The sequence below is a fragment of the Pipra filicauda genome, unplaced genomic scaffold (assembly GCF_003945595.2).
Source record: "Pipra filicauda isolate LSUMZ 115617 unplaced genomic scaffold, ASM394559v2 scaffold3_size10097308_pilon, whole genome shotgun sequence".
Taxonomy (NCBI): domain Eukaryota; kingdom Metazoa; phylum Chordata; class Aves; order Passeriformes; family Pipridae; genus Pipra; species Pipra filicauda.
In genome coordinates this window covers 3,324,195-3,341,448 of record NW_024104532.1, presented here as the reverse complement: position 1 = coordinate 3,341,448, position 17,254 = coordinate 3,324,195, and the positions used below count along the sequence as shown (strand labels likewise).

At 43.7% G+C, this 17,254-nt stretch overlaps 1 protein-coding gene across 2 annotated transcripts; it reads left to right on the top strand.

Annotated features, from left to right (window-relative positions):
- Nucleotides 1-7,997: 7,997 nt before the first annotated feature.
- Nucleotides 7,998-14,782, top strand: CUNH5orf47 (chromosome unknown C5orf47 homolog). 2 transcript variants are annotated; one of them, XM_027718808.2, is made up of 5 exons: nt 7,998-8,204; nt 9,680-9,771; nt 11,213-11,315; nt 13,498-13,544; nt 13,916-14,782. In XM_027718808.2, the coding sequence occupies exons 1-5, from the start codon at nt 8,027-8,029 to the stop codon at nt 13,940-13,942; spliced, it is 447 nt and encodes a 148-aa protein (XP_027574609.1). In that variant the 5' UTR covers nt 7,998-8,026; the 3' UTR covers nt 13,943-14,782. The 2 variants fall into 2 exon arrangements, with proteins under 2 accessions (XP_027574609.1, XP_027574608.1); XM_027718807.2 differs by lacking the exon at nt 7,998-8,204 and adding an exon at nt 8,458-8,990.
- Nucleotides 14,783-17,254: the final 2,472 nt, after the last annotated feature.

The window sequence follows — 17,254 nt, the reverse complement described above, 5'->3', positions numbered from 1 at the left end:
GGGGAAGTTCTGGTGCCCTGTTCTGGTCACAAAAGTGCAGTGAGGTTTCCTTGGGGAGAGGAAGGAGGGTGAGAGATGCTGAGAGCCCTGAACGCTGCGCCCAGTCAGTACCAAATCCATGGGCAGAGCTGCTCACTGGGAAGGGCTGTGTCCGGAGGGCTCTAGAGCTGCTCTCTGTTGAATCACGCTCTGAGAACCCTCTCTCCTGCTTGGGTCCGTGTGTTGCATGCTAAGTGTTTAATTTTGTGAATTTGGTGCTTGTTGAGTGTTCAGTAGAAACCTCGTGGAGCTTCGGAAAAGCCTTTCAGCAGTTCCAGCACTGCCCTTCCTATTCTTTGCACAGCCTTAAGTGTGTCAGCCTGGCCAGGTAATTGTAGTTGGGTCACTTGTTTGTGCTCAGTGTTCTCTGCAGCTCATCCAGAGAGGTGAAACCCAAAACACAGCTGGGAAATCCAGGTAACTGGGCAGGTGACTCTTCAGTGAGGAGAGAACCCCTGAGGCACAGGTAGTGCTAGAATGGTTTGGGTTGGAGGAAACCTTAAAGATCATCTTGTTCCAACCCCCTGCCGTGGGCAGGGACACCTTCCACTATCCCAGGTTGCTCCAAGCCCTGTCCAACCTGGCCTTGAACACTTCCAGGGATGGGGCAGCCACAGCTTCTCTGGGCAACCTGTGCCAGGGCCTCACCACCCTCACAGGAAAGAATTTCTTCCCAATACCTAATCTAACCCTACTCTCTGTCAGTGTGAAGCCATTCCCCCTTGTCCTGCCCTGCTCCAGGCCCTTGTGAATAGTCTCCAATTTCCTTGTCGGCTCCCCTTAGGTACTGGAAGGCCACAATTAGGTCACCTTGGACCCTTCTCTTTTCCAGGCTGAACAATCCCAATTCTCTTTAGCATATCAATCAGAAACCACTGTGCAGCTGGGAGAAGCAGATAACCAGACTGGGGCCTGGGCAGAGCCCAGCAAGGCGTGGACAGACAAGGATTCTTTTTAAATTGTCTCATGGTTGTGATCTGATAGAAACAGAAGGAGGACAACTGGCATTTTAAAGAGCTTGCTAATTTCAGTCTTTAATTTAAAATATCTAAATTTTAAAGTTCTGAAAAGTTCCCTGAAGTGTTACAACCTTATGTGTTTGCTCTTCAAGGATATTCAGCAGGAACTGTGCTGAAAGAATTCAAGAGTTTTGTCGCTAATCTCTTGTTCCATCACAGAAGGAATGGTGGTGTAAATGTTAAATAGATGGTGAGTATCATTCTTTTGTGTGGGTGCTCCAGGAAATGCAGATCTTGCAGGGTTGGGATTAGTTCTGCCTGAGGCTGATTACATCACTTGCCATTGGCTCCCAAGTAGGAGCTAATGCCTTTAGAAACTAGTTTTTAATGAGAATGAAAAGTTTCCCTGGTGGCTCCTGCAGGTACTTCCATTCCCTTAAAATGAGAGTGTGTAAACAGAAAAGCTGGGATGCTTTGGGTGAGAAAGAGAGGCTGGATCAGTGCTGCCCTTTGTGCCAGCCAAGCAGCATCAGACAGCAGTGACCAGTGTGACTTGGTTGGAAAGAGTTATCCCTTCATTCTCTGCATCGGGATTGTTAGGAAACAGTCACAGTTCAGCCTCTCCGATGTGTTAGCAAATTCCTGTCACTGTTTTCCAGTGCAAATGGTGCTTACCAGAGGCTTATCTGATGTTTTTTAACAATTATGATAGACTTGAAATTTGGTCCTGGAATATGGAGGGTTTAAGTCTTTGGATGCCATGGTGGTGGAATCAGCAATGTCCTTCACAAACAAGGCACTCCCTGGCTGATTTCAGTTCAAAGTGCTGTAAACTTAGAAGTGTTTTATCAGGATCCAGTATCTGATTTACAGCTGAGGATGTGCATATTCAGTCTAAAATTCTTTTGTTCTGAAGGTTGCAAAATACTTTGTGAATATTTAATAAATAAAATGTTCTTATATAGGCAGAATCTAAAACATTCAACTCAGTAAGGTGAAATGCCAAAGCTCTGGAGCATTCAAAACTCCAAATGGTCACTGTTGGTAGTGATCACATGATGGCCTTTGCTGATTCTGAATTGCTGGGAAGTAACTTTCTAGGACAGATGACGTAACAAATCCCTTTTGGGTTCCAGTGTGTCCTGAAGCTATAAATAAATGGTACAGGCAGACTCCAGAAGGTGGAGGTTGGCCTGCTGGGTGAAATTCCAGAATTTCCACAGTATGGAATCCCAGCTCTTTCCTTTCAGCAGAAGCTGCCCCAGCACAGTCACTGCCAGCTCTCCCTGGTGCTCCTTGCACTAAATGAGCTGCCACATTCCACATTGGTTGGAGGTGGATATAACCCATCTCGTGCTGATTTAAAGGCTGAGGTGTATCTTCCAGACAGTCTCTGAGCTGTCATATTGTTGCTGGACAGTTTCTTCTGCCAGTCCAGATTCTCCAGCTGCTGTTTATTCGCTCAGCCCCAGCCCAAAATGCACAGTGCCTGCCTACAGGAAATCTAGGACAAGTAATAGCCTCAGAAAGGATAGATGAGGAAAAACACTGGCATCTCTTCCTCTCTTCCTCTGTGTAAAATAAGCTGATTCAGTCTGTCAGTATGAAAAACAGCCTGTGGGATAAGAATATACTCACAGCTGTCTATGCAGTCATAGAAATTGAAGGGGGTGAATCAGTGCTCTGAATACATCACTGAAAGTCTTCCTGAATCCTGATGCTCTGATTGATGCCATCAGATATCACCTGTTTTCATGACACAGGAACTATAATTTCCTGACTTCTTGTAGAGCTTGTCAGAGAGACAATTTGATACTAAATGTTGATTTATTTGAATATATGTATCACTAAGGGAAACTTTCTCAGTCACCTTGTTTATGGAACTTGGGAGACCGTGTTCTCTTAAGGTTCTGTCACAAAATCTGCTGGTCAAAAGTTCTCAGTACTCCTGGTATATATGAAACATAACAATATATAAAGTCTGTGTTTGACTATGCTTCCAGAAATTTATTTCTGGTAAGTCATGAAAGCTGAGATTAAATCCTCTGAACACAGTGCAGGTAAAGGGTAACTCTGAGGACACATTTTTGGGTTTCCGTTATTCTTAATGTTTAAAATGGACTTAGTTTTATTGCTCTCACCTATGTGGTATTTTTTTATTCCAAAACTGTAGCAGGTTGAATTGATTTGCTTTTCATGGGATTGAAGAACACAGTTTTTAAACGGCAGAGTGATGGGGTAGATGCAGTGGACACACACTGTGTGCCTTAATAACAGCCCAGATCTGAAATCTGTGGAAGGGCAGCCATGCAATAGTAGGGCAGTGCATTTAAAGAAAAAAGAAGTCTCTGCCAGCCTTCTCCAAGCCAAGGCTTGAAAAAGTGTTTGCTCACTGTAAATCACCATCTGACAGTTCTGCTGACTCATGGACCAGGATCAGTTTGCTCAGGGACTGTTTAGGCCTTGCTATGCATTAAGTTGTCAATTTAGGAGTGTCGCTTTACAAGACAGTGCTTGTGGCTTTAAGCTCCTGCCCAGTGCTGGTTTGGGTTGGAGGATGCTCATGCCAAGTGTTTCTGAATTTTCTGTCAGTGACTTAAATGCAATTTCTTAGGTTTTTGAGGAATTCTCATCACTAAGCAGCAGGCAGTAGCCCCCAGCTTTGCTTCAGTGGGCCAGCTGTGCACAGGCAGATGTTGCTCTGTGTACACTGGCAAAATCAACTCAGCTCTTCAGTCAGTGGCAAGAAAATTTGCTCAAGCATTGCTTTTACGGGGGGGAGGGTGTCTTTGGAAGAATGTGATGGTGGAACAAAGCACTGACTGCTTCAATTTTCTCTGCAGAGTGAGCAATCCACGGAGACAGGAGCCCTGCTCAAGTTCCTTTTCTGGCAACATCCTGATCCCTGCGGGTATGGAGGCAGGGAATGTTCAATATCTGAGTTCTGCAAAGGCCCCAGTGCTATCACAGAGAGGCCTCACTGCTGAGAATCACAGAATTGAGATTGGAAAAGACCTGCAAGGTCATTGAGTCCAACCTGTGACCAATCCCCACCTTGTCACTGAAGTTTCTCAGCAGTGTGTTCACACAGGGTCTGACTGCTCATTCCCCAGAATAGCAGGAGTAACTTTTAATATTTAATTTCATAGTCTCTGCAGCCTAAAATATGGTAAAGTTTTCCTGTCTCTGATTTGGAAACAAAGGATGTCATCCCTTAATACTGATAACTTGCGCATTTTTGTGGGAAAATGAAATCACAGCAACTGAAATCCTTTCCTGCTTTTTGCTTTATCCACTTGACTACAAACCTTCCCTGGAAATCAGGCAGTTCACTTCTGGTGTTATTTCAGGGCTTGTTTTGTCTTTTTGAGTTTTCCCCATAGTTTAATTTCCAATTGGCAATCTCTATTTAAATATTGTAACATGAAATTCTTCTAAGCCAAGGGTTTTTGGTTTCATTGACTTGGGTTTTGATTATAAAGCCTATGGATCTTCTCAGTGATTTGGAAATCTCTCAAGGGGAGGCTCAGGCTTTTATGTAACAAACTCAGTTTACAGTCTGCTAAATAATTTTATGCACAGTATGAAGAGATGGGAAAATAGGCCTCTCCTTAGGAGTGGTGTGGAGGAAGTGATTCCCATGTGTATGGTTTGTAAAGCAGTTGGAGATGTGCAGGTTCATTGCTATGAAATCCAGGTGCATTCCAAGGGCAGTTGACCATTTTCTCTCTCTGCTGCCCAGTCATTGCTCACACAATTAACTGAGAGCCAGGGTAAATGATGAAATTCTACAAGTAAGCAGAATCTGAAGGCAAATGCATTGCTTTGACTTACCAGAAGTGGTGACTTTTGTTTTTATAATGATTCCTGGTTACACTAATAAATGGTCCCCAGTGTCTTCTGTAGAGTAACCACATTCTAATGAAATAACCTCATGCCAGTGACTCTTATTAAATACTCTGTGAAAATGAAGGTGATAGAATAATTGTTTGTGCTACTGCTGAGGGTATAATTAACAAGTTTTGAGTGTAGCTGTTGTCAGAATAAGCACACTTTTCATGTGAAAATCCCTGTTCACAGTGTTAGATTCCTATTTCACATGTATTCACTGCAGTTGATCAAGATAATGTAACAGTTAATGAGCAATTGGCCTTGCCTGAGTTATATTGAATTTTAGGGTAAATTCAGGTTAGATGTATGGAAGAAATTCTTCCCTGTGAGGGTGGTGAGGCTCTGGCACAGGCTGTCCAGAGAAGCTGTGGCTGCCCCATTCCTGGAAGTGTTCAAGGCCAGGCTGGACGGGGGTTGGAGCAACCTGGGATAGTGGAAGGTGTCCCTGCCCATGGCAGGGGGTTGGAACTGGATGGGCTTTAAGGTCCCTTCCAACCCAAACCATTCCCTGATTTTGTGAATTATGTTGAATCATGTGAGTACTTTGTTGAATTCCATTGCAAAGAATGCTCAGAGAAAAACAAATCTCTACCAGCAGCAGAAGGGTGGGGTTTATTCAGGGAATCACTGTGTGTGCAGCAATATCCCATCAGCTCCTTTCTTCCTTCTCCTTGGCATGAGCTGTAGGTTTGCTACCACCAAAACCTGCCTCATTTTAAAACCTTTGTAAGGGTTCACAGATGAAGGCACATACTTGGCCAAAGTAAAACTGAAACAATGGAATTCAGGAACCAACGTAAGTTCTGAGCTGGAGGAGCTGCATTGGAATACAAAACAAACTCGATGAGGTGCAGACTGAAAGCTGGAATCTGAGCTATTTTTAACTAGACAGTTGCAGCTGTGGTGAAAAGCTGAGATGTTTGCTCAGTGATAAATACAGAGATAGTGGCCAGCTGGTAGTCAATTCACACGTGTGGAAAGGTGGATGAAGAGCAGCATGCAGTTAAAATAGCTGAACTTGACAGATCTGCAGATAGATTTTAGGTGACATTGATTTTTCTGAGTAGCAACAGATCCTAAAAGGGATCTGAGCTGAGTTTGCATTTGAGATCAAAGTCCTGGCAATGTGCTGTTGGGAAAAGTGGACAAAATGTGCCACACGAGGCATGTGTGTTTGCATTAGCAGGGTGGAAGCATATTCTATAAATACAGGTGCTGGGAAAACCACTGATTTGGCAGCTGTGATGCCCTGATGAGGCCGGAGGAAGGAAGCATCCTGCCAGCTGGCAAAGGCAGCTCCTGCCCGGGAAGATAAAGCAGCAAGTGTCCCTGCACAGTGTGGGGACAGTCATGGAATGAATATGGGGCTGGTCAGGTTTATGTGTGAGTATTCACTGGGGGGTTGTGGAGTGGACTGAGGTGTATTTCAGCTAAAGAAGCGATTTCTTGGCCAGGGCTGTGTGAGTGATGGACCTGGGGAAGTTTGTACACCAGGAGTGGTTTTTAATGAAGGTTTTGGGTTGCTTCTCTCTGGGTTTAATACCCCCAAATTGAACTTGCTGGCTGCCACCTCACTGGGACAGCTGGTTAGTGCAGGTCTTTGCAGAGAAGGAGGGAGTTTTGGGATTGGGGAGGGGTGGAGTTGAGAATTGTAGAAGCATAGAATATCCAGAGTTGGAGGGGACTCACAGGGATCTTCGAAGTCCAACCCCTGGCCCTGCACAGGACACCCCAACAATCCCACCATGTGCCTGAGAGCACTGTCCAAACGCTCCTTGAGCTCTGTCAACCTTGGGGCCATTACCACTGCCCTGGGGAGCCTGTTCAGTGCCCAACCACCCTCTGGGGGAAGAACTTTTTCCTAATATAGGAGGTCATAGTTGATATTTGAGGTCACAGTTGATCTCAAGGCTCCTGACTCGGTGGCTGTGTCATATCTATAACCTCCTTTTTAGTCTGTACCCTTTGGAGCCTGCAGGAGATGCCCTTTTATAATTGGGAAATAACAAATTACTCAGGCGAACTGTCAGGCTGTGCCTCTGCGAGTTGTTTTTTCTCTTTTCCAGCTACATACACAACATGCCTTTTTATGACAGTGTGTACAATAGCTGGGAATCCAGGGATACTTGGCAGGACGGTGCCGTGGGATTTTTCCCGGCCCGGAGCTGCGGGACCGGGACAGCGGCGGGTTCCGTGGGAGCGGCCGCCACCTGGCGGGGCCCGCCCGCACTGCACCCCCCGGCCGGGAACACGGGATCTGGGAATCACGGAGTCACTGGGGCTGCAAAACACCCCCGAGATCATCGAGTCCAACCTGTGACCGATCCTCACCTTGTCACCCCGCCCAGAGCACTGAGTGCCACGTTCCTTGAACACCTCCAGGGATGGGGACTCCACCGCCTCCCTGGGCAGCCCCTCCCAATGCTTGACAGCCCTTTCCAGGAAGAAATTCCTCCTGATGTACAACCTGAACCTCCCTTGGCACAGCTTGAGGCAGTCTCCTGTTGTCCTCTTTTCCGCTTCCCTTGTTCCCTGGGAGCAGAGCCCGACCCTCATCTGTCTCCCCCCTCCTGTCAGGGAGTTGTAGAGAGTGAGAAGGTCCCCCCCGAGCCTCCTTTTCTCCGGGCTGAGTCCCCCCAGCTCCCTCAGCTGCTCCTCATAGGACTGACTCTCCAGACCCTTCCCCAGCTCCCTGCCCTTCCTGGACACACACAGGGACCCTCAACCTCCTCAAGTCTGGGAAGGACCTCGTGGTCTCTTTGGATCCATTCCCAAGGGTGACACATTGTCAGCACCATTCATATTGCTGGTGCTGTTACAACAATTAGAAAAAAAGCATTTTCATAGAATTTATTGTTTCTAATTCGCAATGCTGCCCCTCCTCTGGGCAGCCAAGGGTGCTGAAACTCTGGGAAATAATCCAGAGCAGTATTTCAGTGTCAAAGAAAATGACTTGATGTAAATTCTTTGCTGTGAGGGTGGTGAGGCCCTGGCACAGGTTGCCCAGGGAAGCTGTGGCTGCCCCATCCCTGGAAGTGTTCAAGGCCAGGTTGGATGGGTCTTGGAGCAACCTGGGATAGGGGATTGGAATGAAATGATCTTTAAATCTTTTCCGACCCAAACCAATCTATGATTCTATGACTTGTGCTCTTAAGTGGTTTCAGAAATCCAGTTGTCACTGTCCATATCCAGCAAAACCCCACTGCTGCAGTGGGACACGTCTCTGCCGAGCACCTGCATTGGCTGGGCTGACCACACCGGGCGTCCTCTCGGTGTCGCGCAGCTGCTGCTGCCTGAAGGACAACACGACAACAGGTATTTAATGTTTCATTACTGTTCAGCAAGCGGCTGGAGCAGGCGGACTGTCTGGGGTGAAATTCACTCTGTCAGTGCAGGATCTGCGGCAGCACCCGCACCAAGGAGGTGCCGCTGGTTCCTCTGCTGTAGAGACCAACAATGCACCAACCAACCCTCAGCCCGGAGTCCGCCTATCACTGGCAGGAATAGATCAATATCTTGCATGAAATGTATCAATACGTGGCTTCGGGCAGCAGCACTATGTGCTAAACCCTAGCGCTGGCCGGAGGAAGGGGGACATCCACCCCCCCAGCCCCGGCTCCCCTCACCGACCCCCTGGCTCCCCTCAGCCCCCAACTCCCCTCACCACCCTCAGCCCCGGTTCCCGTCACGGACCCTCAGTCCCCGGCTCCCCTCAGCCCCGGTTCCCCTCATCGCGCCTCGGTCCCTGGTTCCCCTCATCGACCCCCGGCTCCCTTCAGCCCCGGTTCCCCTCATCGCTCTTCGGTCGCTGGTTCCCCTCACCGACCCCCGGCTCCCCTCAGCCCCGGCCCCCCTGGCCGCCCCCACCGCAGATGGAGCGCGGCCGCCGCAGCCGCCCTCCCGTGCCCCTCGTGTATGTGAACAGCTTCGGCTCGCACCGCTGCGGCTCCGTGATCCGCCTGGGCCGGGGCTCCCGGCGGGGCTCCGAGCAGAGTCCCCCGGGCTCGGCCAGGAGCCCGAGGGCCGCCCCGGAGCCGCAGGACGAGCCCAGCCCCGGCCCGGGGAGCTGCCGTGCGGGGGGAGCCAGCAGCCGCCCCCCCGGTAGGTGTCAGAGATCCCGGGCCCGGCACAGCTCAGGGCTGTGCCCCCCGTGTGTCGGGAACCCCTTTCCCAGGGGTGGGCTTTGGATATTGTCCCACCGGGGCTCCCCTTGCTCTCTGAGGGGTGGAGGTGGCTCAAACATTGTCTTATTGTCTGTATCAGCAGTAGTGGGACTGCCTCAAGCTGTGCTAGGGGAGGTTCAGGTCTGACATTAGAAGGAATTTCTTCCTGGAAAGGGCTGTCAGGTACTGAAGGGGCTGCCCAGGGAGGTGGTGGAGTTCCCATCCCTGGAGGTGTTCACGGAATGACTGGATGTGGCTCTGAGTGCTCTGGTCTGGGTGGCAAAGTGGTGTTTGATCAAAGCTTGGACTAGATGATCTTGGAGGTCTTTTCCAACCTCAGGTATTTTGCGATTCTGTAATTTAATGTGCCCAGCACAGTTAGACTGGGTGTTAAACTTACATCGGTGAAAAATTTAATAGGAATGTACAATCACAGAATGGTTTGAGTTGAAAGGGACCATAAAAATCACCTCATTCCAAACCCCTGCCATGGGCAGGGACACCTTTCACTAGACCAGGTTGCTCAGAGCTGCATCCAACCTGGCCTTGAACACTTCCAGTGATCAACCGCTTTCTTAGGAATATATTGTAAGTACTCAAAAAATGCTTTCTAATTTCTCTTTCTAGGTGACAAAGAGGCTAAAGCTAAGGCTCACACCTTTGACTTTCCCATCCCTTCAAAACATGTTGATAAAGTCATAAAACGAAAGAAGAAAAAGGTATAAAATGGGGGAGCTGAATTAGTTGCCTTGGCATTTGAGAAAACTGCTTCCTGTTTGTTCTGTGTGTGAGAGCGCATGAGGGAGATTAAAAGATGGAATTGGTAGCCTGTTACTGAAATCCTTACTTACAGAAAAGAAAAAATGGTATTATTTTCCCTCTCTGGAGGCTTTAAAATCCTGGCTTTTATTCAATAAAGCACTTAAGTGTGTGCTTACCTTGAAAAATGAGAGTACGCTGTTGACTTAAAGCCTGTACTGAAATGCTTTGCTGGATTTGGGCCAGGGCACTGCACACCTTGTGGGTGAAACCCAGCAGGAAAAAGCTCTGCAGCTCTTCTTCCTCTCGTGTTTTAAACAAAGAACTCCCACAGGTTACAAATAAGCGAAGGCAGGAATCGGAGGTATTAACACCATCCTTGTAGCAATGCAAAATTGCTTTCTGCTTCACAGATGTATTTCTGTTCCTGTTCATTAGTTTTTCAAATGCTTGAAATTTTGAAAGGGACATTTATTAAACAGTAACTTGTTATGAGATTTTGTAATGTGTGAAGTACAAGTAATCAGCCAGACTGGAATAGAGTAATGTCATAGATACTTGATTTGAAAACAGTAAAATGCTACTGACTGCAGAGGAACAGCTAATAACATCCTAGAATATCACTCTGCTGGTACATCTAATAGTCTTCAAAAAGAATGAGGAATATGTGATATGTTTTAGCAATAAATATCCACGAGAAAGGCATTATCTTTAAACTAGTTTCACAAATGGGGTCCAGCAAAAGTCCAAACTTCAGTGTATCAACAGCTATTTCTGTTTGTTAGGCCACCTCTGTCTGGGTGCCTTTATCAACAATTCCAATTTAATCTTTTCAAGGCACAAGTTTGAAATGTGCCAACTACAGACAGAGCTTTATGCCTCTAAAATAAAGGTTATCAACATCTATAAAACAGATTAATACGGATTTCATATGAAATAAGCAACAGCATTCTGGAAGCTGAGCATGGGGCCTGAGTTATGCTGCTGTTGAGGGATCACATGGGAAAGGTTTTGCTCCTGGAAAAATAAACAATCTTATTTTTCCCCCCATTTTGGATGGCTTTGAAGAGAGCTTAATGGCTCTACACACATTTTCCTAAGCTTTACTTATCTAGAAAGGTACTTCACAAGTCCTGGATAAACACAGAGTTCTAGGCAAGAAAGGAGGAGGAGATCTCATGTGGAAATTTGTGGAGGAATTTATGGCTTTAACTTAAAAATAGAGGCAATTCTTCCAGTATTCCACATGTATATCCGTTCTTCACTTCTCCTTCTTCCCAGTCCTCAACAACAAAACAAAAAACAACATCTGGGCTTCATAGACATTGTGTAGAATTTAAAGGTCTGCCCAATAGATGTTTTAATGCAAACTTTTGATATGCTTCACATTTTATCTTTCAGTCCAAAGTCTGGCATAAGGTCTGGAAAGTCATTTCAAAAATGCTTGAAGAAAATGAAAGGTTCAGAAGTCGACTGTTGGCCTGCAGTCAGCTGGATGGAGAAGGTAGGAAATAAACTGATAGTGTTTTATTTTACTAGAAAAAACAAATTATTAATACAACTGGTTTGACTCAAGATCCCAAGGTTTAAGGTCCATTCAGCCGTTTGTTTTGGGTAGTAGGTTTTACAACTCACAAATGGAATTCATTGCATACTTTAGACACTTCCAGCCTTATTTGAAAAGCCCCTTATGTTTCATTGAGGGTCTTCTGTGCATTAATTTGGAGCAAGGATGGTGGAAGTGTTTGCTGCAATCTGACATTAAAGACATGAACATAAAACATCTGCAAGTTTTACTGAACATGTGAAATGTGTAACTGAACTTATTCACAGATCGGTCCAAGGCACTACTTGTGTGAATAACAATTTATTTTTCCACGTAGGAAAATAGCAGTTGGTTTCATACAGACAATAAATAAATGAGATGCTCCCCAAAGGCTGCTGTAACACAATTTAACATAACCATCGAACATGTTCTCACACTGTGCACTGAATTCAGCTCTTTCATTACTGGAAAATGACTCGGGAATTAAAACTGGTGCTGTGCATTGAGCCAACTTCAATTAGAGACATTGTAGTTGCTGCACAATTTAAGATAATACAGTGTATGCTTACAAATGGAATTGGAATTTCTGGCCTCACAGTCTGATGAATTTTTAGGAAAAAGAATATGCTAATCCATGAAGAGTTACCAGGCAAGTTACAAAATGACATGTTCACCCACAACACTTCTGCTTCGCTTGCATTTGTGTTGATGGAAGTTTTCCACATGGAGTTAGGGTATATCCCAAAATGTAGGCCAATTTCTGCCAGTATCTTATCTTGTAAAATGTTAGATTAGATTTCCATGTAGGTGACAAGAAAATACTCCCTCAAAAATTTTCTTCATGAGAACAAAAGAAGTGCAATTCTGGTTCAGAACAGAAATCTCTACCCCAGTGAATGTCCTCTGCAATCCAGGATGTTATTGGAACAGGAGAAGAAATTCCACAGTACTTCAACAATGTATTCTGCAATTATTTTGCAAATATTCTGCATTATGTGGAAAAGCATTTCTTTTGTTGGCTTTAAAACCAATTCCTGATTAGTTCTGGAATTATGACATGCTGGGTGTTCATTATGTGCTATTCATATTCTTTATATCAGTTGAGATTCCATTGGCCTCTGTCATATTTCTATGCTAAGAAGTTCCAGTCTACTAAAATCTCTCCTCGTATGGAAACTGTTCCACATGCTTTCTCCTACAGCTTAGATCATTGCAGAAGTGTTTGTGCACAGCTATGAATGTATATGTTGGACAAAGACATATATGTAAGACACACAGATCTATGGATATGTAGGATAGTGAATTAAAAAAAAAATCTTCCTGGACTTTGTTTGCTATCAAGAAAAAGGAGAACAAGGGACAAGGAAAAAGGAGGAGAAATCTTCAATGGGTTATTGCCTCAAACATTTCAAATTATTGTAAAAAAAAAAATCCAAACCAAAATTCTGCTTATATATGACATCCTGGGTGGATTTACCATCTTACCATAATGGTTTCTCTGTTTTTTATGGATAAACAATGTGCTGCTTAAGCTTGTATTTATGGATAGGGCCTGTTCCCTTCTCAGACATTCATTTCTTTTCTGAGGGAGAGCATTTTCTTTATAGATAATTTCCAGTGACTTAAAAAACCCCACCAACCAATCAACCAACCCTTTCCCCTCTCCACTTACTCTGTCCTTAATTGTAATTGTAATTGTAATTGTATCTCCTTTTTCTGGAGCTTCAGCTGAGAATCTACTATTAAACCCTATTTAGGTGAAAAGCATCAAGTCTAATAACTTCTTTCTAATTAGTAGATTTTGCACAACATCAAATCTAGGAGATAATTCTCCTATTGATCTGAATTTTTCATTAATCAAGAAGCAAATGGAATCATACGAGCAGACATTTAGATATGGATCAACAAATTTGAATAAAGTGGGTTCATTTTTATCTTTTTTTTTTTTTTTACTGGATTAATAACGCTTGAAAATTAATGTTGCATTTTACTGTCTATATAAATGGTTTTCTTGAGGACAAAAAACAAAAGTCTACTTGAATTCTAATGCTCCCTATTTACCCCTCGGAATGTTGCAATTAAGATTAGATTCAATGTGACTGAAAATGATGATTTGCCTCCACATAATGTTCTCCTGCAGGCTCTGGTGTGAACCAAACTTCACAGAATGGGGCATACCTGGACAGGGTATGTATACAGTCCATTAACTGCCAAGCAAGCTTAAATACTAAAAGAAATAAATTAATATTAAAAGAGATGCATTGATCTTGTTTAATGTTATAATAATAATTGCCAGTTAGAAAATTAAGTATTATTGACATTGAACTCAATTTTTTTTCAAGATTTCAATGGTGTTTGGGGACTAGAACAGCTCCATCCTCACAGGAAGGACTGTATGCTTTGCCAAGGTGGGGAGGTGGATTTTGTCCTATTATTGTGCTAAATCCTAAAGTAAAATCTGAGGAATCTGAATATTCTTTATTTGGCACACTTTAAATAGAGACTTTTTTTCTATTGAAGGGAATGCACCACTTCACTTTTGTCACTTTTTTCTCCAGGAGGAGTCCATCTTTGGCTGGGTGTAGCAAGAAAATAAAGGAAGATTCAGTTGAAAAGGAAATGTAAAAGTAGTGAAAGCTCTTATTTTGATCTAGTTCTTCCTGAAGTCCATGGTGAGACTGCAAGTGACTTCAGTGAACACAGGTTCTCTGTTGTTTCGTTGGTGTTTGTGCTTCTGCTGTTTCAGAGGTTTGTTTTTATAGTGGCTTAAACAGCTCTGTTGCAAGATATTTATTTCAAGCCATTAAGTCTAAGTGTTTCACTGAGCTATTATTTTTCGAAAGCTTTTTAATGAGCATAATATTGTGACAGTTTTCTTGCAAAAGAAAAGATACACATTTAGTGTTGTCTCTGTATTTATATCTTTTATTTTTGTAGCTTGTCAGAATAATAAACAAACACAAATTCAGTAAGGCAGAACTCCACACACGATAAAACCCTACTTTTTTTTCTTACTGATTTGAATAAATTTGACTTTCTTGTATTAAAATATTACACAATAGCCCTCTCTGTTCATTCATCCATTTATACATGATTCTCAGCAAGTATTTTGAATATGAAACCAGGTGAATGTTTTCTGTGTTACTGTTCACTGTGAGGCACACAATGGTATCATCATAATCAGAAAATGTTGTTTATCTATCTGACTTCAACAACACAATATAATGTTTTTGTGTTATGCAGTTTAGTACTTGAACTCTTGATTGACTGTTAAAGCCTTTTAAACCAGCAATTTGTGTAAATGGAACATGAAAACTGCATAAAAATAGTTATGTATATGAATTTCATCTCTCGAGCTAAAACATTCACCTGTCACAATTAGACATCCTTAGTTTCAATAAAAGAATTGTTTTCTCATGGCATAATATCTTGGTGTTTACAGATATAAAGACTGGAATGTCAGAGTGTTGAGCTTTAACAACATGCTGGTGATTGTGTCATTAAGCAGTGAAGCATTTGGAAGGGTTTCATCTCTGCTTTTTAATAGTAAAACTGAAGGTGTATAACTGAATGTGCCTTTTTGAGGACAGCTCTGGCATCAAGGTTCTTTTCTGATTTGTGGTTGAGTAATATTCTGATTTTACTTAAAATAGTTGACATTTCAGCTTGGAAAAGGAAATGAGAAGGCAAAGTATTCAATCAAGATGTGATCATTTTTCTGGCAGAGCAAAAATGTCATAGTTCTTTGGTATTTTCAAAGTACATGTTTGGAGTCACACGTGGGGTTTCGGTGGATTTTTTTTTTTTTGACTAAATGAGATGGTTTCCCTGTCCCCACAGTTCTATCAATGAAATATTTGTGGGGGGAGTTTTTAGTTTATAATCCTGGTTTGTAAATTGGAGAGTTGTTGCTCTAATGTTTCTTTTCTTGTAAACCACAGCTGCAGATGGTGCTTTTACTGGCACAGACTTAAGGGGCCTTGGAAACAGAGCTTTTCTTCCAGATGCATAATTGCTACTTTAACAGGATAGACGAGGTGCATTAACCTGAATCTCTGAATGAAGTTTAGCAAACACGTTAAGATTCTTTAGATAAACACAGACCTCTGTCTACGGGACTATGCAAAATCATTTTAAAAGGAAGAAATTATAAAAGATGGATATGGCCCTAGATCATCCCTATCCATTTACCTCTTGCAGTCTAAAAAGGTCTGTACAGTGATGATGATATAATTAATTGGTTTGGATCTATTAATTGAAAAGAACTTTCAGCTGGCAGTACTTTGAAAGGACTCTTACATTTCAAATCACTTTGGGCCACAAAAGCTGTTTGCAGCGGGGCAAAATGCTGATTCAGGTTCCACTTCTAACTTGTGCCATGAAATGCAGCTTTCTACTGTAGTGACCAGATTTGAAAGGTACAGCTGGGAACAAGGGTAGCCAGAGCAGTTAAACTGCTGAAAAAAGGGTCTGGAGAAGAACCCAGCTCAAGCTTTACAAACCAGACAGCCATCCCCATCCACCCAGACCCCTGGGCATTCTTTTTTTAATTCATGTGACCACTGAAGTGTAAACTGCAGAAGAAAAGTAATTGTAATGTTGCATTAAAATATTGTATATGGTCCAAGTAAGTAACATATTTGACAAGGAAAAAAAGGTTGGTTTATACATGAAAAACTTTATTTAAGCCCTCTTTGTTAAAAGGAATCATAAATAAATAAGGGAACCTGGGGGCACTGGATCATATAGCAGAGATTCAGAAAACAACTGTTTCTCCTCTGAAGTCCTTAATCATCACTGCAGAACCAAAAGCAAGCGTCACATCATACTGCCCTGCTGTGGTTCCTGGGCAGCAATTGTTGTTCCTTCACATTCTTCAAAACACAGATCAGTCACCTGAAGTTTTTAATAACAAATCTCACTTGGAGTGTGAACTGAAGCAGATGTGCAAATACAGAGGTCACACTTTGTCTTTGCCTTGCTCTCAGTGCATAATTTACCTTTCTACAAGGAACACAAACTCTAGCTTATTCTAAAAGTTTGAAATTTTTTCATCTCAGCTCAGTGAACAGTTGCCAAGAGATCTGAGGAGGTTCCTTGTGGTACAGAGTGGGGGAGGAAATAGCCAGGGCACACAGAGGAGCTGAAGGCATTGCTGCTGAATTCTCGTTATCCATAAACAATGGTGTTAAGTCACTTGTCTCAAGGTCTAAAAGTTGGTCTGGATAAGTGCTTTTTTACCTGTGTTTCATAAATACAAAACTCTGTATGAAGGTAAGCAATGGAGAATAAGGCCTTGGGGGCTTATATCCCTATTCCCTGCTAGTTAGAGATTTATTGGACACAGTTTAGCTGGAAATAGCACATCTTCTGGGCCTCAAATATTTTGGTTGAAGTTATCCCATGTGGGGAGTTCTTGCCAAAATGAGCTCCTCTGGTTCCTGGAGCACTTCTTGGCGGGTCAGCCCAGGTAACTCAGTCTTGGAGTTCTCTGTCCCTTGTCACCAAGGACTGTTCAGGGCTTTTAGGCTTGAAACTCCAGCTGGTGGTCTTGGGCTACCACTTCCAACCTGCTGTAAAGCTAAAAGCAAGAAAGTCCTGGGAGCTTGAACTCCATGCTGATTTCCATGTCTGGAAGTGGTAAGAGGCTGGGCTGAAGCAGGACTGCAGGAGCTCCTGTCCTCCCTGACATGGGGCTGTGACTTTGGGCAGGCTTCCCAGGGTGTCCTCAGCATCCAGGCTGCACGGGAGCCAGAGAGGCTTGGGAGCTCCCACAGCTACTGTGTGGAGCTGGTGTTTGCAGATGCTGCTGCTGTTGCCAGAGACTATGTCACTGATCAACCACAGGCTTGGGAACTTGGGAATTGTGTTTTGGAAGTGTTTGGATGTTTCTGAGG

What these genes read in the sequence shown, in the direction of transcription:
- CUNH5orf47 (XM_027718807.2), top strand. Translation starts at nt 8,762, where the DNA reads ATGGAGCGCGGCCGCCGCAGCCGCCCTCCCGTGCCCCTCGTGTATGTG. An exon ending in AGCCAGCAGCCGCCCCCCCG is followed by an intron (nt 8,991 to 9,679) that starts GTAGGTGTCAGA and finishes TTCTCTTTCTAG; the next exon opens with GTGACAAAGAGGCTAAAGCT. An exon ending in TAAAACGAAAGAAGAAAAAG is followed by an intron (nt 9,772 to 11,212) that starts GTATAAAATGGG and finishes TTTATCTTTCAG; the next exon opens with TCCAAAGTCTGGCATAAGGT.